Genomic DNA, 22634 nt, shown 5'->3' with positions numbered 1-22634 from the left:
TTCTGAGCAATATTGTCAACACTTTGAAAGAAATCCCCTATAAGCTTCAAATACATCCAGTTCAAAGTGGATAAATAGGCATGATAATAACAGAATCAGTGATCATAATCATACACTCCAATAGGTAGACTGGCTTTAAGATGAATCTTGGCAGAAACTACAAGTGTCTTTGAATAGTCTGTATTACTGAGCCACCTCTTTTGATAGCAAAGACGGTGACAGTGAATATCCACAGCATATGATCTGCTCCGCAGTAATACGGTCTTTGAGAGGATTTAGTGCACTGACTGACAGACATTGTTCAGATACAACAATTTCAGCTCCTTATGTGAAGCATGCAAATCACTGAATGAAGCAGGTATGTAAGAGTGGAAATGAATGCTTCCAAACCTTCGCTGTTGCTTTGAAGTACAGTCGGTGGCAAGGCCAAAGGTGGTGTGTTAATCCAGTGGAGACTGTGAGATGATCTGGTAGTAATGATCGAACTAATAAACAAGATTAGTGCGGACACCAGTGACACACAGGAACTACTTATGTTTTTTTGTTTTGTTTTGTTGTTGACTTGTGTTTTTTTTTTTTTTTTATTTAATCATGATTTTCTTTAGGTTATAGTTTTATTTAGTTTAGAATCCAGCAAGAATTTCATTTTTATTTCACATGTTTTTTATGCTGTTCCCTCTGAATTTCATGTTGGTGTGTTGGAGCCCCAAATGAGATTTTGCTTTAGGTGGGTCTGTACAGAAGGGCACTGAGAATAGGAAGACCTCCCATGCCACCCACATCAGTGGGTCATTCCTGTTACTATTCAGGTATGGACAGAGACTATCCTCCTGTAAAAACACGAGCCCATAGGTCGTCAGCAGGTTATTATGACCCATGATTACATTTTGTTGTTAGGTAGCGGCTGGACAGGAGCAAAGGAAAAAGTCTGGTGACGTAGTGTACAGGAGGAGGTTGGGGTGGGATGGGTCAACAAAACACAGGAATATTACACAGGAGATGGACGTTCAATTCCCATGTGAAATTAGCTTATAGTAATTTATGTTTTTCATTTCATGCATGACCATTTAACAAAGTTAACCATGTTCTTATTATTGTGACCATAACAACAAAGACCATGTAATGTTAAGTAAGTACTTATTTAAACCCAAAGCAAGGTCCAATATACTGCTGTTGGTACGATCCACATGTTTATTATTGTAAACCAGTACGCCTAGGGGCATAGGGGCACTATATTAGGAGAAACTCCAATGGTTGTTCAGGTTGGAGGGCTTGTTGTAGGTAACAGGGGATTAAAGTGCACATTTAAGCAGAGCAGTGTAAATAAATAGGGACCTAACTATGATCAATGGTCAGTTTTGACAACTTGAAGTCAGTCCAGTTGTTTTGTTTTGTTTCAATGAAATGTCAAATGGCTGTGATTTTTTTTTTTTTTTAATATATATTTTAAAACTGCACGATATACTGTCTTTATTACTGTTGTGGCTTTGTCTCACGATGTTAAACAGCTTGTTGAAATTATCACAAAGTCTGCAGCAATGACTTTCTCTTTTACTGTTGTGTCAAATTGACTGATCTGGTCACATTTCCAATGTACATTCACGCTCCATCAGCATTTCTAACTTTGAACGTGGCAGGGTTTACATTATAGTATTTCCCATATTCCTTAGGTGTTACATCTGTGATATACAGTATCTAATTCTATTAATTAACCTGAAGCTGACTGGAGGAACCCGCATAGCATTTGCAAAACCAGTTACATCTGAATGAACTGATGAAATGGAAGCTAAAATAGCTAAAATAAAAAAGTAAGATTTACTTGAGGACTAGTATCATTATGAAGTCATCTTTTTAAATTCCTCAGTCTCACATTTCAAACACTTGTGAAGTCCAGTGTCATTAACACTTTGGACCAAATTGCAGGACTCAGACTCGAAGATGTGGTAAAAGTTCAACAAGTTGATTTTATTGCAAGTTAGTAGTAGTAGTAGTAGTAGTAGTAGTAGTAGTAGTAGTAGTAGTAGTAGTAGTAGTAGTAGTAGTAGTAGTAGTAGTAGTAGTAGTAGTAGGCAGTGTGTAGCTAAGTCAGGGCAGACAGGTAAGCAAGGGGGCTGTAGTGAAGCTTCCCCATGGCTCTGGGGTTTGTGGGGCAAATCTCATGAAAACTAAGTTACTGCCTTGTAGTCGGGGTTTGAATTGCAAATTTCTTACCTGTAATTGTAAATATGTTTACCATATTCATGCCTGGAAGAATCTCATGTAATGACTTTAGACCCCCCTAATGTGGACCATACCACTGCTAAACCTTGACATTAGTTAACATTTCATCTGCCTGCCTCACTCCTATCAATGGCTCACATCCTCAAATCTATGCTCCCATGGATTGCACAGACACTCTAGTCAAATTTAAGCAGCAGTAACTATACGACAACTACTATAATACACTAACTACTACTAACTCTAATACAGTTTATTTTCTTACCTTCTAAGTTTTTGAATTAGTATCAGTGTAGTAGGATTAGTGTCAAGTATCTACTGATTAATGCTAATGTTAGTGAGTTTATAACTCTTGCCTTAAGTTACAGTTTAGCTATTCAATGTTGGTTAGTTTCTCATTTTTGCTGTTACTTACAGTATCTAACTGTTAGCTACTGCACTGTTAGTGCTCAGTAATGGGCAGCGGGTCAATGGAGGATTAGTTGTTGCAGAGATATCTTTTTACATTAATATAGATTTTATGATATGAAGCCTTTTGTGTGTCTGTGGTGGCTTAGTTACTCTTTTGCCTTTTAGGCACCCCCTTTGTTTTCACTCATGAATTCAGGAGTTTCACTTGGTTGTGTAACATAATAACATTTATTTGACAGCTTTAGTTGAACAAACAAAATATTGTAAGAGTAACACTTCAGTTCACTGAAGCACAAGCCTGCACTGTGCTGGCTTATCTTTCGCCCTAGAGAAAAAGTTGATCCCCTGATCGTCACTGTATAATTCACTCTCTGCTCACAGTTGTATGCCTTCATCAGCCGGTCAAATGGCACGAAATATGATAACAATCTCTACTGTTCCTGCATTTATTTTGTGCCAGTTAATGTCTATTAAGTCTGTAACAGCTCCACTGAAACTTTGGTCTTTAACTAAACCCTTGACATCACTGGATGACCACAATCACTGGAGAGTGACACCTCATGTATTCAGTTGTGCTACAGCTCAGTCACAGCTTTCACAGGTTTCATTCCCCAGACACACAGTCTGAACTTCAGCAGACACATTTCTAATATAGTTCAGTTATTTAGTGACATTCAGTGTTTTGCAGCATAGTGAAAACACATATGCAGCTCATTTAAATGTGGGAACATGACTGTGCTGGGTTTAATTAGTGCACTAGCTGCGTTGTACTGTCTTGTATCTATTTTCTGAATAGTGTAATAAGTACTGCATGTCCACATGAAACCAATAAAATTTACAAACAAAATTTCATCCATTTTGTCCCTTTAGGCTATATATTAATAGTGATACTACGAAAATTAAATGTTTTTTAGTTCAGCTCTTTCTGTCTTTATAGTTTCACAGCCTTTTTTCCCCCACTGTGTTTTCAGTCTCTGCTAAAAATGACTCAAACCTGAAAACATTTTGTTTGTTGAATGGAAAATGCTCCAGGTTAACCTTGTACAAACTGTACAATGAGCAGTTTAATTACATCTGCAGTTAATCAGGGAAGCAAACGGAGTGAGGTTTCTCATGAACCAAACACAGAGCTGCCATTGGAAATCTGCAGTTTCAACCACAATAAAAAGTTTCTATCTCCTATTAAAGGGTCAGTTCACTCAAATTAAAAAAAGAAAAATAAAACAAAACCCAGTGCATTTGTGTTGTAATTATGGTGAACCAACCCTCTACCACTGTCTGTGGTAAAGTAGTGTACTGCTCAGAACGGCTGCAGATGTTATGAACATCATTAGTCACTGCAGCTGAACAGAGACAGACAAGAGCAGCTCTGAGGAGGAAGCTGCTGCAGCGCTGAACACGCCATTTGACTGACAGGTGATGTCTGGAAATTGCAGTACAGAGGCAGCACACTGCCAAGTATGATGCTACATGATTTGTGATTGATGATTGTGAAGTAATAAAGAAATGAAAAGAGGCCAGAGGAGAGCAGTGTGTGTGTGTGTGTGTGTGTGTGTCCCAAATTTGAAGGGACTCCCTTGAGGAGAGATGTTGAGTTCACAAGGTGAAAACCGTGTTTTGAGAGGTCACCATGGCCTGGACCTTTGACCACCAAAATTTAATTAGTTTATCATTCACCAAGTGAAGTGAGTTTGTCAAATTTGAAGAAATTCTCTCAATACATTACTAAGATATATAAAAATATGGCAAATGATCGGTTTAAGAGTGGAGAGCAGGGCCAGGTTTAGGTTCAGCAGACTTCATGCGTGGCTGATGAATCTCAGGTGCACTGATGGGTAGGTGGGTGGAGGAACCTGAACGTCACGCCCAGGCTGTGGCAACACCAACAGACAGACAAACAGAGAGACAAACATGATATACAAGGGAGGGAAAAAAACTGAAACACTTGGAGGGAGAGAGAGATATTCCCTAATCCTAGCAACGTTATATCTCATGGCTTTATTCCAATTCAGAACAGATATTCTCTTCTACTATTTTTGCCAACATAACTTTTCTTTATGGCTTAAGGGACCCTGACCACATTTGCAAGAGCTGATTGGGCTGTTTGATGTTGTAGTTAGTCTTGGACTGAAACATTTATTGTTTCTCTAATATTTTCTGAGCATGAACTCATGAGTAATAAGAAAATAATTCTATGTAAAGGCTTTTCAGGCAGTGATGAACCTTGGTTTTCAAACCCCTGAATTATGACTAAAGCTATAACATGGCTAGCTGGTGCCTAATACTCTTTTACATAATTTTACAACAATTAATATTAATAAACAATTAAGTTACATCATCCACCTTTGGGCACCCACTTTATTTTTAGTTTAGTCTTTGTTATGTGAAGGTTAAGGTCCATTTATTGCATTTTTCACTTTAGCTTGTGCAATTAGACCTTCTTAGCTTCTTCACAGGTGGCTGGGAGCGAAGAAGAATGTGGAGTTGTTTCAATATCAATATGTTCGTGTGATATGATCAATATGGTCATAGTTTTGTACCTGGATAAAATAATTGCTTTCCTGGAAATCAGTTCTTCAACACTAAAAAACAGCAGACTACACAACTGGCAATATGTTACACTGGAAAGTCCCACCAGTAAAAAAGCAAAATGTACAGTATGCAAATCTTTAATTTCAAGGGGTGGTGCTAGGGTTAGGATGAGTATTGTAGGAATTGTTATTAATTCCTAGATTTTTTAAATTATTTTTCAGATTGATTGTCAAATTACATAATAAAAAGAAATATTCTATGGCATTCATGTATCTGTTGGTGTTACAGAGGGTTTCACCTGAGCCATGTCATACAACACATCCATACAGGGTTAGCAGTACACAATTGTTATTTTTTAAATTTTTTAATTAATTTATTAATTAATTTTATTTTTTATTTTTATTTTTTTGACGCAATGGCATCAGAGCCATACTCTGTATTGCCCAATACTCAAGTTCAGGTGTAATATTGGATATTGGAAGCTTTTAGCTTAAGGCATTTCTACAGCCCTATGCTTTATTTACTGTGTTTTAGTCAAGAGCTGTAAGGAAGTCCGCTACATCAATATATAAGTCCTTAAATACATCAATATATAAGTCCTTCTCTCACCACTAAGGAATTAAGAGAAAAAAAACACCAACATGAAAACATTCATTTATGCAGGTCTAATAAAGTCGCACTGCAGCTCACCTCATATCTTCACATCACACTCCAAATCATAGACCTCCCTAAAGCCTGATTCATAGGAACCGTACTCATTCAAAACTAATCACAGCAGCACTTGGAACGAGAACATTTCAGACTGCTGTTCATCAAACTGACTCTTGCATGACTCTCATCTTAATATTGCCTCCGAGAAGGAAGAGATCCATACTCTCCCTGTAGCCTCGTGTAGCTGCTGTGCCTATCTCAGCAGTTCACAGGAGTTTTGACTGTCTGTGTCAAGTGATTCGTGAGAATGTCCTGAAGCTGACAATTACTCCTGGCAGTCAAGGCAGTTGTTTGAGCCCATGCACATCACTGCTTACCATTTAATGGGCAAAATAAAGTGTCACTGCCCTGACATCAGGGAGGAAGCTGCACTGATACTTACAGTATCAGTGAAACTTGCACAAATATGTGAGGGTACAGGAACTAGATGGTCATATTTTTTTCAATCACCACATCAATTCAGAAAAACATTTTAAAAATTGTTGTTTGATGAAATAAAAGCATCATTTCACTCTATATCTGCTCTGCAACAATCAGACACCTGTTATCAGCTCCACACTGTAGTGAAATGTTAGCTGAAGGATATTATAGGAACAGCAGTGTCCATCAGCACTGTATCAGCCCTTACTGCATTATTTAGACGCTGGACTTACGCTCTTCAATGGCATCCTTGACACTAGCGGCATTTTTGTTGGAAAACATAAGGGTATTTCCACTGTGGATCCTTTTTTTCCCCACATTTTCCACATCCTTTGGCCCCATCAGGCTTTCAATCTCCTCCAAGACTCTGATAGATCATCATCATCCACCAGGGATGAGTCGAGGGGCGAATCACCACTGGTTGGAGCATTTTTCCCCCTTTTCTGTGAGTGTGTGCATCTGTTCATACAATGACATCATTTGAGCAGGTCAAACACTATGACAAGGTGCACAGCATGTTTGATATTGCTGCTTATTAGTAAACCAAAGAATGTTGTTGTGTTGAAATTTATTTACAGAGTGAATGTAGCTGTCTTTAAAGTAATATATAATGTGGGGAGAGGCAGGCAGTTCAAACCTCCCCCTTCCTAATGTTATAATTTCACAAACTCTCAGAGAACACAACATTAGCGTAGAGAAAAAATGACAACAGTGATGTAATGGCAGACTAATAATAATAAAAAATATATTCAATAACAACAACAACAACAACAACAACAACAACAACAACAACACCACTGCTGAAAAATGTGTGTATGGGATGTGTATGAATGTGCGAATTCATGCGTGTGTACACTTCAGGGTGAATGTGTGTGTTTATAAGGTTTATTTATTGGTTTACACACCTGTATTGACTCATGAACAATAGTAATAATACACAAGAAAAAACTGTTACAAAACAGCAGTTAAATGGCAAATGGGCATCTTTTGTTATATCTTATCACCAGATATCAAAAATAGATAAATAAAGAACATAGAATTAAATAACAAAAGATTCATTTAATTTTTGAGTGATATTAAAAGGATTGCTGAGAGATTTTTCACCATCTGAATGCTGAAGGTAACTCTGAGGAGGCATTTGCTCTTTGAAACAACTGATTACTTATTTTCTATGTGGTTTTAATATCTTTTGAACGCTTCTTATTTTTCACTAAAATTATTCTTTTCACAGATCTAATGCACTGAATTTATTTACTTCTACAAACTTATTTCTACAAGATTTATACAAAAAAATGCATAGGAGAAGGATTTGAGACATATTTTCTGTTTCAGATTATTCTTTTTTCTTAACAGCTTCAGCAAATTAACTGTAAACCAAGGCTTGACTCCATTTCTTGATAGATCTGCCAAGTAGAAAACATTCATTAAAACTAGCTAATAATAACATCTTAATAACATAAAAAATGATGATCTGCAGAATGAGCATTATTTTCCTCACATAGATGAAATACTGGAAAGCATAAGTTTAAATTCAGAAATCAGAAAGAAAGAACAGGAGGCAGAACAATGTGCAAGGAAAAACAAGGAATTTGATTATCAAACTAAATCCCCACAAAAAGTAACTAAAAGCGCTGGTTTCAAATAAACTGAACTAGCAGGTTTTCTCAACATAACACTAAACGAAGGTCAAAGAACAAAAGAAAACACAAGTAAGTCAAAGATATTTGCACCCTCCTTCAAACAGCACTCAACTTTCTCACAGCCAAACACAAGCCCACTGGCCCCGACTGGGCCGCCTCTCTCCACTCTTATACCTCCTACTTATGGTGATTGGGAGCAGCTGTGCACAGTTAATCTACTCCACAGGAGGAGAGGTAACACTTGTAGCAGGAGAGCGAGAGAGAGAGAGAGAGAGAGAGAGAGAGGAGCAACACCAAGGCATTAGCGCCGTAACAGTAGGTGATATATAAGATCCACAATGGCATCAGCAATAACGTTCTTTCCACCAGACACACATGAAGGGAAAAACTGATTCCACCTTGACCATATTTTGACTGACTGGGAACTCTTTCTATCAGCCACAGTTTGTTGAGCGTGCAGTGTAAATGCCACCTAATTACACTTTCCTGCAGTTATTGCTGTTGGGAAGGTGCTCCAGGGTGCTGCTCACATTCAGGCTTGACAAGCAAACAACAACAATGTTTAATTGGTGTATAACAACCACCTGCAGAACCATTAGTTCTCTATCCATGGAGCACTGGCATGTGGGGGAGGGTGTTTTATCCAGTAGCCATGCCAACCACATACATCCACAGGTGTGAGGAATAGTAAGCAGCATAATCCCAAGAGACACATAATGATGGATGCACACGTTCTGTATATGTATGTGAAGAGGACATGCTGAAATGTGTGGAACACAGAGAAATCCACAACCGAACATTACTTTATGAAAACATAAGTCTGGATTTGAGCTCTCAGGTTGGATTAACTCAATCACACGTGATGAACATGCAGATGAACCTCTGCTCTGTTCATTTACAGGCAGCAGGTATTTCAGTCCAACCTCTGCTCACGTTTCACCTTTGTGTGTGTGCTGCTTCCTCTCTGGGGAGGTTTGGCTGTGTGTAATAGTGATTTTATGAAAAACAGCAACAGGTAAAAGAGATTAACCAGCTACCTATTACTAGCCTACTGCCACCACATTCAAAAATAACTTCGACACGAATACATTTTCATTTAAAACATTGTTTTTAAGTGAATATGAGGGTGTGTTAGTGTGCCTGGAGCTTCGGTGTGTGTCCTCACCACACACACTTTTTAGCTGTGTTAATTGTTGCTGTTTTTTCCGCGGGACACGAGTTGTGGGGCGGATGGCGGCTGGTTCCCCGGTAGTGGTTTCCCCCCACTGATCCTTTCCTGTACAGCGCTCTGGGTGTCACTGTGCAGTATTCACGTGTGTAACATCAGGACCCCTTCTCCCTCCATATATTTTCTCAGCCGCGGTTAGCCCCCATTCCTGCTCCTGGCGTTTCTTTTTGTATTCAGTGACAACTTTATGGGCATGTAGAGTGTTGTGCAATATTGTAGCTAACCAACAGCAAATCAATCGCAGGGCTGGTCATTTCATTTGGTCCATGTTTTAACTGAATTATTGTGAATAAAAAATCTCTATTTTTGGAATCATGTCTCAAGTCTCTGGTGTCCTTTGGTTCTGTGACCTTAGTCTGGTGTGTACAATAAAGTGGGTTAGTCCCAAGTAATTCCCTTGGGGTGAGATCCCTTCACCCTCCACCACATTGCCACATGTGGAGACATGCTGTTTTTAGTTCCTCTCCCTGCTATAGATACCAGGGGTAAATACTCAGACAAGTGCCACCATTAAGACATGAGGTTAAATTATCACAGTGAAGGTACTTACCAGGCAGCCAAGTGCAAGTGCATGGTACTTGGACGAAGTTTTCACGATGTTTCAAGATCAAGATCTCTTTTGAAAGAACAAACATCCAAAATCACAAAAACATTGTTCAGTAACACAAAATCACTGTTGAATCATCACACACACACACAAATTAAAACAATCACAATACTATTTCAAATATCAGTACAACTTGCTTCATCAGAGAATCACTGCGTTCCATTCGTGAGGTGAGCAAATCCAGAAACCGGTCTCCTCTGCAGAGCTGGCATGAAGAGCCTTTAAAGCTAACACTCATGGCAACTTAGATATAATCCTGTCTAAATAGCATAGTGGATTGCATAATGTTTTCTATTTTGAAAAGTAAAATAGGCCACAAACTCCACAAACTTTTGTGGGACTATTCATCATCCTTCCATATAAGCTCTTCATCTGTGTTTTGTACACTTTTATTAAAATTAGATCTGACATCTCAGTGTGAGAGACTTTTCAGGACATTATAGAGACTGCCCTCTCACTTGTTTGAGACCTTCACTGCTTTACTTCTTCACTGGCAAATTAATCCCCCACAGTGCGAGAACAGTCCATGTATAATTAACAAAGACAGGATGAATAGGACCTCATATGTGAGTGACACTAAAATAGAGAGCGACTTCCATTCTTTTTCCATGACACAGATGGGTTCAGTGTAAGAAAAGTCATCATCAGACAGCTTTTAGGTATGTAGGTAGATAGAAATGATAAATGAAACTGACATTTGGATATAAATTTCATTTGGAATTCATCACGACGTCTGTCTAATTGATATGCCAAACCATAGCTCTCGTTTCCCACAAAGTCTACAACACTCAAGTGTGGTTCAATATTCCCATCTTGTCCTTGTATTGATAATTTACTTTCTCTTGTGCTTTGTCAAGATCAGCATTAACATTTTTTCACTCTAACACATTTGATAGTGGGCAACCCAGAACATTTGAGAGGTTATCAATTGGTATAATAAATGAAGCTCATGTTTGACTGCGGATCAGTGTTTGCAATTGATTCTTCAACTCTGATTTACACAAACACTGTTTTAATACTCCTTCCATGTGATACCTTTGAATTGTTCTTCCTAGGAATGTTCTGTTGCTCGTGTTATTATTTTCACAGTATTTACTTTATTCAATTTACCAAATGTCTGACAAGGTGGAAACAGTGATAAAATGCAGGTAACAGTGCACCATGCTACTAAACACAGTTCTTCAGTGTAGGCTAAGTTCTGAATTGGAGTCTTGGAGCAGAGGGCATCGAGCTTGATAATGGCAGATGTTTTTCATCACTGACTCATGTGGCTCTCAGCTTGCCAGCAATCGATGCAGCAAACAATCTACCAGTCAATCTACCATCTCTCCCGATACAGCTGGTTCCATCTCCTACTGATTTCCCACATCCAGCTGCTGAAGCTTTCATCACTCTGAACACTGACTCTGACGTCTGCCTTACAACGGAGATCCATCCCAAACAAGTGAACCCAATGTTTGTCACCTGATCTGACTTACAAGAACTAGATGAAATATCAAGATGTCAGAACAGCTCTCTGCACCTGCACTTGGTATCGCTTTGTTAGATACAGATGCCTGTAAGAAGTATTGACCCTGCTTTAAGTCTTTCACATTTTAATCTTTTAAAACAACCATTCACAGAGGATGTAATTAGGATTTTTGAAACAGATTAACAGAGAAAGAGTTCCAAGTATGTTTGTGAAAGTTCATCCAAGTTATGTAAAAATAGAAGACAAAAAAAAAAAAGATTGCATAGGTATTCACATCAGTTAAGCCAACATTAAATGTTGAGATTATTCCAGTCAGTCAGTGTCCGTTTATCCATTATCTTTACCATTTATCCATACGGGGGGGGGGGGGGCACAAACAATCATTCACGCTCACATTAGCTTAACACCTATGGGCGATATAGAGTCGCCAATTAACCTCACGTGCATGTCTTTGGACTGTGGGAGGAAGCCAGAGTATCCAGAGGGAACTCACACAGACACAGGGAGAATGTACAAACTTCACACAGAAAGGTCCCCTGGTTCACACCCAGAACCTTCTTGCTGTGAGGCGACAGCTCTAACCACTGTGCCAGCCATGATTGTTTGAGTGAATTGAGGTCTGTACCCCAACTTGGCCACTCCAGGACATTGACATTCCTGTTTTGAAGCCATTTTACCTTTGACATTTTGTTGGAACCAGTATCTTGTTGAAAAAAAATCTTTTCACATGTCAAATTCCCCACGGCAGCAAGTTTTCCTCCAGGATCTTTTTGTATGTATTTTTCTGCATTTATAGCCATTTTAGTCTTCCCAAACCTTCCACCTAACATAGCATTTATATCGAATGCTCAGTGCTCAATTTTGGTGTCAGCAGAGCATAGAACCTCCGTCCACCTCTTCTCTCCTACAGGCAGATGTGATGTCAGGTATGTTTCATTCAGCAGCTTTCTTTTTGTCACTCTGGTAGAGCAGAAATTGTTGCCAGCACACCATCTCCTTCATGGCTGTTACAGGCTTCTTTGCAGCCTCCATCATTAGCGTCCCTGTTGCAAAAATGTGTTTTTGCTCATAACAAGTCTATATCTCTTCCATCTATGAAACTGCGTTGTTGTTAGTAGAGACTGGAAAAATAAGGAACAGGAAGTCTTCCTACCATTACCTATGAGTGAGTATTATTTCAAGACAATCTAGTCTTTAATTCCTTATTTAAGTAAAATACAAACCAAATGTCTCTCACTCACTGGTGAATCTCTTCTATGGAAAGTAGTCATAACTTGAACACTCCACTAGTAGAGCTGGCTGTACTGTTGTAGTCCAACCATTAAAATGCAACTGCACAAAAGATGGATGCGATTGAAACATGTTGCTGGCATCAAATTCAAACTGAGCATATATTTTTCATAAAATAATCAGCATTTCAACATTTCATATGTGGTCTTTGTTCTGTTTTCAATTAAATATGGGTTTACATGATTTGCACATCATCACATTCTGTTTTTATTTACATTTTACAGTGTCCCAACTTTTTTGTAAACAAAGTTGTATGAGTGCACAGGGCCAGGCAGCACAGGTCATATTAAAACAGATGGTGGATTAAGATAAAATTAGGATAGTGAAACATATAGACGTTACCTGACTGAGAGGGAGAGATTACATTAACATGCGTCTTGTTCAGCTCTCAGTATGTCAATTCACACCTGGTTTCAAAATACATGTCTGCTCGTGTCCGAGAGACCACTTGAGATTGGATCTTACTTCCCTGTTTTATATAGAAATAAACATGTATGTGTTGTTGTTTTTAGCTAATGAGACAATTAATGGTCAATTGCCAACGTGCATCTGTGTATGTGTGTGTATGTGAGTGAGAGACCACCTCTGAATGTGGTCTGAGTGATCTGATCTCAAATGCAGGTCTGAACACGTGTCTTGGGTGCATTAACACCTGAACTTAAAGCTGTCCACTTGTGATGGAACCACCCAAGACAGATGTTAGGACCAGGTCTGAATGGGGCCTGGGTTAACAACACATGTTCTCCAATGAACACTCAGATCGCTGATCTGTGATTTCAAGAACATGAAGAAGCAACAGCCACTAAAGGAATCAGAGCTGCTGAGTTAAGTGCCTCAGACATTATCCTGCCTGCACTCTCATCATCCCCTGTCCACTCCACGGTCTCATCTCTTCATCACCACCTTTGTGTCTTCTCTCTTGTGTCATGTCAAAGCTCATCTCTGGTTCTCTCTCTTTTCCATTTCTTTCTCTTTGGTTTTTGTGCGCTGCTCTCCACCGTTCATGTGATGCAAATGCTGGCGTTCTCAATGGTGGCTGAATCCCAACAATAACTAAGTTAATATTAATGTTATATGTTTAATTATCAGATCACAGAGCTAGCTAGCAACTGTAGTTAATCACACTAGTTAGGATTTTTTCTCAGTGTGACATCTTCTTAAAAAATGATTAAGCCTACAATACATTAGCCAACAGCTGTCTCTATCGGTGGAAAGCAACGCCAGTGTTTACTCTGGTCCCTATCACATCTTCTCCCACTGAAGTTAGCATGCTAACCAGCTAGCCCCAGGCCTGTCTTGTCATTTTCCAAAAGCAACTCACTGTAGCCTCCAGGCTGCCCTGAAGAAGTAGCTGGTCACAGGGCGTATTATAACCTCTTGTCTTGTAAACACAGCGATGGCCAAAGCTCTTGTCAAGCAACAAATTGGCTTCTCGTTTTCAGTCCTTTCACCTGGGACATGTAGCTTAGCCTCAGTCTCATCATGTATGTGTTGCCATCAAACGCATATTTAGCCTATAACCCCTTTTACAGCATCCTTCCATTAAAACAAGTCAGTTGAAAACATTGAAAATAAATAACAATTAGTCAGCAACACTGACTGCTACCATTTAGAGATGAGAAGCCCGCTTCTGTCAACTTCTGTCTGAAATCAAGAACTTATTCAAAATGACTACAAATTTCAAGTCGTAAATCTATATTACTGTGCTGTTCACAAATATGCTCACAGACATAGCAACAGTAACTGAGCCAGGTGGGACTTTACAGAAGCTCCTTTACCTTGTCATGGGTTTGTCTTGAATTTTGCTTTGTCTTCAGGATGCAGTTTTGGTCAAGGAATTCACAATCCATCTGTTAGACCCTCCACATAAAGGTGCATTTAACCTAGAAATTAGACCTTGATTGGACACGGGTGATTCAGCTTATGTAACTAATTAGCTCCACTCCTGATGATTTAGGTGTGCCGACTTGCGCAATCATGTCTTGTGTTTTATATTAATACTTCAACTCTCTGTTGATGAGTGCCACAAATTTGTAACTAATAGAAACTGTATATGACACACAGTAAATGCCTATGGTGTAATTTCTTGACCTTACCTTCCCTCAAACATACGAGTAGAAATGTCTCAGAGCTGCTACAACTCTCATCAGAGCCTAATAGCTGTATAATAAATGGACACATCCCTCAGGCCTGAGAAATAATAAGGACTTGGACCTATTCCTGGAACTAGCCGCCATTTTCATTTTAATTAAGCTGAGGTCAGGCACATGAATTATACAGTCCTTGATTCATCTTTGCGCTCTCTTTAAAAGTTTCATGAGAAACTCATGCTTGCATGATATTAAAACCCCTCAGTGAAACATCTGTACCACAGCAGCTTTGGTTTTTCTCTCTCTTTTTTCCTTTTTTGTTAGATGTGTGTCTTTGGTATACATTTTCCAATCCAGTCATCCAATATGTAAAAGATGCATTATCATAGGGAATCATGATTGAAACATGCCATTTGTATTATTATTTATGTCATGCAAATGAATGCAGCCTGGGCATAACATACACAGCTTGCTTTGCCAGACTCTGTAATACAGTCTATACATTGATCAACATGCACTCTACATATGTTTGTTGTGTTTATTGACTAAATGCAGAGCACAAGAAAAGAACAGGGGAAAAAAGGATTCAGTATGAGCTGAATGGCAAGCAAGGTGATGCACAATAACACAAGCTGTTTTTATTTTTTCTAAGATGCAGTGCAAAGGCACAGAGGAACCCCCATATGTTTGACAGTTCAGTGTTTTGAACAACCTCAGAATTTGAGCCATGATGCATTTGCACACACTCACACACACATAAAGAAACATGAACATTAGGAAGCTTTTGTGTTCATGAATATTCAAAACACCATCAGATATAGAGGAGTACTGTGTTTTGAAAATGTAACAACACTCTCTGGTTCACATTGAATATTCTTTTCTTAGAGGTTTTTCCATCACATGCAAGGAGCCACTAAGGGATCTTCTCAGCCAGAAGAAATCCTATAAACAGGTAAAAATAGGTTCCTGCTAATGTCGAAATCTTCTGATGCTTGTGAGTAATGCACAGTGATGGCCTGTTGTTTTCAACTGAAAAGCATATGCAATTTGTGTAAGTGGCTTCTTACATAAAGAGCAATTTCAAAGCCTCTCAATAAGAACCATTTTGAATTTGAACACGTATCACTAAAAGGCTCGGTAAATCACTTTTCGGCCAAGTATGTGACACAACTGAGAGTTTGAAATGTGTTTTCAGCTGAGCGCTATTCAAAATAGAGGTCCATGCTCAGAAACATAGCGTTTTAAAGTATGTTCAGTTTATATTTAGCTTTACAACTTGATCACAGTTTGAACCCTGACGATTTCATTTCTGACAGTCACTCACATCTTAAAGACTCAGGCAGGTTATTTTCTTATTTTCTTGACAGTGCAGAGAGTGACAGGTATTAGATGCAGTATATGGTGATGTATAGTCTTTGTCATTGTAAGACAGCCTTATAAATAAATGAATAAATTAATAATTACTCCTCCCAGTCTGAGGTGGCAGCAGAATGACATTAACAGAATATAATTCAAAATATCATCATTAACCTCTACATCAATCAACTGTGAACAACTGTGATGGCAGCAGAAGATCATGTGCAAGGTACACTTTTCTTACAGCTCTACCGACTCATTTGCTTTCCCAATAAGTTTCGCATTGCCAGTGCTAAAAAGGAAAAAAGAAGGCTAATGCAAAGAATTAGCTATGATCTGAGAACACATCCACTGTGTGTAATACTAGAGGTGTATGGCCAGAGAATGTTGCTCAGCTAAATTATAGAGTGTGACAAAAAAAGGTAACGTTTGATTAGATAGTCATCAGGGAATAATAGCACAGGAGAGGGTCTCAGACTCCTCTCCTGACGTAAGGCTATGCGAATTAAATCGACTTCAACATCGATCAGGTAACTGTGAGAAAGACAGCCCAGGTCCAACAGCTGCTTCAGGCTTAGCAGGAGGGAGGAGAGAGGGAGAAGTTCGTTAAAGAAAATCTGCCAGAGAGCAGGTAAAGTTTATGTTACCAGAGTCAGTTAGCAAAGTAACAGAAAGCCCAGAGTCCCCCTTATCTCAGGGTTAACAAACTCAGATTCACTAAACCTGTTTTCAGGAATACCCCCTGGATTAAAGCCCTGACCATGAACTACAATGTCCTTGTTTTGTGTCTGGCTGGGACCTTTGTTGTGTGTTGTTAACCCTCTCTCACACTCCTGATATTTCTTTTCTGTCACTAATAAATGCATAAAAATGCTCGGAACTGGTTTGTTTTTTAAAATGTTTGTTTATTCCTACTTATGATTCACTTGCCTTCAAGACAAATTTCCACCCAAACACTGTGCAAATTTTCACAGAATTTCCAGAAAATAGGCAAAAGTAAATGTGAATTGATGCGTGCGTTTCCATCCTCTGTCATTACGCAAATATGAGTTTTGTGGCACTAATTCTCCAGTTCTCCACTTCAGAAGAGGAGGGTGCAACAAAATGATGTAATTAAAAGAGTGCCAGTCAAACCTCAAACAATGAGAAACCATGCACTGGAAAACATGATTGAAATATTGCATTCATGTTCATTTCATGCATTTACTTTATCTCAACATTTTTGGAACATTCTGAGTTGTCTTTTATTTTCTTGTTCAAATTCTAAAAGGGAAATTCATTGTGGACACAGACAGACATTACATCTTAAGTCTGTGAATCATTTTGGGCTTACTTTTGATGCACTAAAAACCCCTGCTTGGGAAAATTGGATGGATTGTCAATGGGTGCGGATAGAAAGTCAGTGCAAGGTGTGAGTGTGAGTGAAATGTATTAAACATCACATTGAATCACATTATGTGATAAACTGTACTTGTCCCTCTGAACTTTTGAGTCCCTTTTCTGGTAAAGCTTTATACACCACGCAAATTATAGTGTCACTATTTGGTGTAAGAAAAATCACTAAGATATTTCTTGCATATCTATACTACGACAAACTGAAGACACCGGATACTGTTATTACTGAACACCAACAGTAAATGTGCCAATTTTTTAATAATGAAATTAGTTATGGTATCATTTATTTTTTTAAGTACAATATACTATTGGAGAGCAATAATGTTGTTTTGGGATCCAACAAATGCAAAAAAAAATTATCCGGTTTTAAATAATTAAGGATCCAAAAACACATACTTAGATAAACCTTAATGAGGTTTATTTGACAACATACAGGATAAAGTTTTGAAAGTAGTTTTGAAAAGCATGAGTTATTCCAGCTGCTAGTTACATTTTAGGGTCCGACCATCAGGACAAAGCAATAGAAAAGTGCAAGACAGCCTCATTATTGTTCTATTATTCTGGGCAGGCTGTAAAATAAAGCAGCAATTGTTAACCTCTTTTTCACTATAATTACCATGTAATTATAGAAGATGCTGGCTGTAATTACAGTGTAGTTATTGGGTGTGCAGCGCTGCAAAGCAAGGCGATCTCCTTTTCATCCCCTTTTCTAAGTTTTTAGAAAGTTTAGAAAGTTTTTAGACAGTAAACACTGAGCATGCAGGCTGGAATATGTAACATTACTTATCTGCTAAAACTACAGAGTAAACAAACAAAAAAAATATGTCCATCTCAGCGTTCAGATACATGAAGGCTGAAACTGACTCTGGTTAAGCTGAATAGGCTTAGGCCAGGCTAATATGTTAGTCCAGTCTTGTCCTGTCTCTTTTTTCTTCAGTGGATAAAAGCACAAGATACAGTCATTATGGGCTAATTCCTGAAGCAGATCGATACTGAAACATGAGTGACCTAAATTGCTCCAAAGGTACTGTACTGCAGAGATTTGCCAGCCTAAACTAGCATGTGCATGCTACTACAGTGTGTGTGTTGCATGGTTTGAATTGAGAATGATCATCTGTCAGCTGCGCCTCACCCCACCTCCTCCTCTTTGTACTTCTAGCAGCTGGGGACGCTGCAGTGGCGGCTGCTGGTCATTCTTTCAGCATTAAAGGTCAGAGTTGAGTCCCAGCCAGCTGTCAGACACTGATGAGGGTCAGGGCAGAGGACTCAGATTTCTGGATATGAAATTCTGTGCAGCTTGGTGAGAGCATGGAGCAGAACACTGTTATAGCTTTTTCTAATGATTTGTTTGACTGACTGACTTAGACTGATTTCACAGGAATGTAGTACTCTGATCCTCCATGTAGTGAATTACATGGAGGTCATGGGACATTTTTCTCAACCATCTCACTTTGAGTTATAACGACACACTGCAGCTAATGAGACATCTGTAAGTCACTGAGACAAAAGCATAACTGCTGCTGTGTCTATCACCTGATAGCTTCTTCATGTTGTATTCTCCGAATGGAAGATGTGGAAACTATCAGGTGACATGGAGCAGAGCAGACACAGGGGCCTGCAGGAAAACAGGACAAACTGCAGACAAACAGAAGCCTGTGTGGCTGAGCCCCTTTCAGGAGTGCAAATAAATACTTCCACTTTAAATCCAAAGGGACATTTTTCTCCACAAGACAGTGCTGTTTATAAGACAGAAAACAGTCACATGAAAAGTCACAACTTTTTATTATCTGGTAACGCCTCAGAAATCATCACCCCTTAGAGGTTAAGAGAAAGTCTTTGAAAATTGTAAACACGTTGCAACATTTGTCAGTGAGCATCTTACTGCATATCTGAAGTTAATTCGTATTTAACAAACACAGACCCACCTGTTGTATTATAACAGACTATTTTAACCAACACCTGACCGATATCTGTCATTATCATACACATAATCATACAGATAAAATGTAAAGTAGACACAACGGATACATGATACATTACATATTTACAGGATAAACTACATTTACATTGACACTTTCAGATTATACTATTAGAGATTGCTCATCCGTTTCACAAGTTAAAAAAAAAAAAAAGCAATGAAATAGAAGTAACATATTTATGCAAATTGTGCATCCATTTCATGATTCTTAATACCTTCGTCTTTCTGGCAATATATCCTGATCCATATTGTGCTCTGGATTCCAGAGTTTGGTCCATTTGTCAACTTTGTTCATCACAATTAAACAAGACTAAGGCTGTATTCACAATGCAATTGGAAAAACAAGGCTCTTGTGCTGCACTTTCTGTACTGGTTGGTACCTTAGCTGCAGTGCTAATGCTGCTAGTAGTAGATTGTGCAGTGCAGCTTGGTCAAGATTCAGCAAATACGAACTGTTTTTTGGCAATAATGTTTGGAGTCAGCAGCCATGCTAGCCGTTCTAAACTTAAACGCATTGGTGCTTTGTGCTGAATGCTAATGTCAGCAAGCTAACATGCTCAGAGATAATAAATGTAAAATGCTGACATTTAGAAAGCATCATTTTTACCATGTTCACTATTGCTTAGTGTATTATCATGCTAACATTTGCCAATAAGCGCTAAGCACAAAGCAAAGCTAAGGCTGATGAGAATGTCATTAGTTTTGAATGAATTTGGTCACAAACAAATGTATTGCACCACATCAAAATTTGAACAGATGATGATGCTGGAGGTAAAGTTATAACGACACCAAAGTTATTACTCTTCATCCTCTGGGGATCATAAATGTCTAAGCCAAATTTCCTGGCAGTTCAATCAATAACCCTCTCAATCAATATCAATCTGTTCCACAAATGTCAACCTTGTGGTGAAGTCATTAGGATTCATCCTGGAGGACCACCAAAGTCTGAACCAAATTTTGTACTTCACTGGATAGGTGAAACCTTTGACCTGCTGGTGAGAGTAAATGAACAGTCAGGTGATAACCACAGTCTTTAGGCTTCATCACCTGGGGACCATGAGTGTCAGTAAATTTCACTGTAAGTCATCCAGTAGTTGTCAAGATATTTCAGTCTGGACCTAAGTGGCGGACAAACAGAACAACAGACCACCCTCTCTTGAGCCACATCACTAAAAAGAATATAGCAATGCACTGAAAGTGCTGTTTCTGTCATGTAATAGTGGCTTAACGGCCATCATATCATACATCATCAGTGTAATATCCCTGTAATGACTAATTGTGAGTATGGGACACTGCAGTGATTGAAAAGCATTTCATAGATTGTTCTTTCCTATTTTGCATTCTCAGTATAATATACTGCTACTACAGGTACTTGTCGTGCTACTGTGATGTTTGTCCTCACACTTACGTCAGTAAGTCTTTCTCATAAGGAAGCAATATTTTTACTCAATGTCCAACAGGCTGGACTGAGGTGAGTAAAGTGTTGATGAGACATCAGGTCTTCATCTGCTGTCCGACAAGCTCTTGAGGCTGATGTACAGGGAGCTGACCATGGTGGCCTCCTCCTGCATGGACTCCTTCAGATCAGGCTGGTCCACGCACATTACGGCCACCAGTCTCTTGGGCAGCGTCCCACTGAACAGCAGATATATGCAGGGGTTCGCACAGCTGTTCAGACTGGCCAGCAGCATCAGGATGGTGAAGGTTGCAGCTGGAAACACAGAGGAGGAAATGTGAGAGATTTTCATCAGCCCTTTTCTCCTTTAATATAAGCTCTTTTCAATTCTGTGGACCAACTCTTGGTTATAGATACATATTATCAATAATTAAACTCAGTTTGCCCACATTGTAAAGAGTAAGATCCTTTGTCTGATTTAATGTCTTGTAATATTTCTATTAAATTGAGTGGGTATTCATGGAGATGGCACCCTCCCTGTATTTTATAGTTATGTATTTATTTTTATTTTTATTTTTATTTTTATTTTTATTTAGTGAATACATATTATGATAAATGCAGGCTCGTAATTTTCAAGTTATGTTACCCTATTTAAAAGCACTTGCAGAGATCAGATCTGTATTCCAAATTTGAATCACAAATAATTATTTCACAGGATTATTTTGCAGGAAATGTGAAGATGATGCGGAGTGATTATAATAATGGTGTTGTATGTCGTAATTCTTATTTTAATTCTTGTATTATTTTTAGAATTATATAGGCTATTTTTTCACGCCGTATTGTCTTACTGTGAGTGGGCGCCTCGACGTCCCAGACAGACCAGAGCTGCACGGTGAAGAAAGGCGTCCAGCAGATGATGTAGGCAAGCACAATAACCACGGTCATCTTCACCGTCTTCACCCTCGCCTTGGACACTCCCGCCACGCTGCTGGCCCTGGAGGACAGCGGCTTACTGACCGCCTCTCCGACCTGGTGCGTCTTCATGTGGAAGTTGATGTGCACGGTGCGGCAGATGCGCACCTGGCACACGATCACCGTGATAATGGGCAGGACGAATATTACTAGAGTCGTCCAGGTCACGTAGGCTTTCGGACCCCACGGCTTGATGAACTGAGCCCAGCAGTCGTACACACCGGGAGCGACCTCCACCCGAGAGAAGATGAAAACCTGCGGCAGGCTGCCGATGAGAGAGACGCACCAGGCGGCGCACACAGGGCCGTTCCAGCGCGCCCTGCGCCTCTGGAAAGTCACCATGGGGTTGCAGATGGCTTGATACCGGTCTATTGTCATCACCACTATCATATAAGTGGAGGCGAACATCCCGACCACCTGCAGGTACTTCACTGCGCGACACAGTATATCTGGCCCGATGAATCTGTCGGTGATGTCCCACATGAGCTGCGGACAAACTTGGAAGAATGTGACCACCAGATCCGCGACGCACAGGTGGAAAACGAAGACGCGCATCCTGGAGAGCTGCTTCCTCCGCTTCCACAGCACCAACAAGAGCCCGAAGTTTAGGATCCCCGCCGTGATGAAGATGATGGACAGGAGAATTATTTCCACCTGAGCCAAGCGCTCATCCCGCGGCTCATCCCCAAAGAGCGCACTCTCCAAAGTGATGTTACTGATATTCACACGAAACCAAGCCATGCTTCCACACCAAATACAGCACCGAGAACCTGAACACAATTATATCACCATTCCTGGTGAATCCAGCTAAAGTAGGGGCATAAAAATACAACAAGTGTGAACAGCCTGGGATTCACTTTTAATAAAGTCATCAAATGGCAATTTGTAATCAAAAATCGTTGTGGGAGATTAAAGGATGA

The 22634-nt window shown here is 39.3% G+C and overlaps 1 protein-coding gene across 1 annotated transcript; it reads right to left on the bottom strand.

Moving 5' to 3' along the window:
* Nucleotides 1-19133: 19133 nt before the first annotated feature.
* avpr2b.1 (arginine vasopressin receptor 2b, tandem duplicate, 1) lies at nucleotides 19134-22457 on the bottom strand. The gene is made up of 2 exons (XM_071495489.1): nucleotides 21591-22457; nucleotides 19134-21057 (listed from the first exon to the last, which is right to left on the bottom strand). Exons 1-2 carry the CDS (start codon nucleotides 22453-22455, stop codon nucleotides 20849-20851), a joined length of 1074 nt encoding a protein of 357 aa, XP_071351590.1. The 5' UTR covers nucleotides 22456-22457; the 3' UTR covers nucleotides 19134-20848.
* Between the last annotated feature and the right edge of the window lie 177 nt (nucleotides 22458-22634).

Source organism: Trachinotus anak, unplaced genomic scaffold (assembly GCF_046630095.1).
Source record: "Trachinotus anak isolate AG129_WGS33_773 ecotype Australia unplaced genomic scaffold, CSIRO_AGI_Tana_v1 ptg000013l, whole genome shotgun sequence".
Lineage (NCBI taxonomy): Eukaryota > Metazoa > Chordata > Actinopteri > Carangiformes > Carangidae > Trachinotus > Trachinotus anak.
Note: the sequence above shows the minus strand (reverse complement) of the source record. Positions and strands in the feature narration are given on the sequence as shown.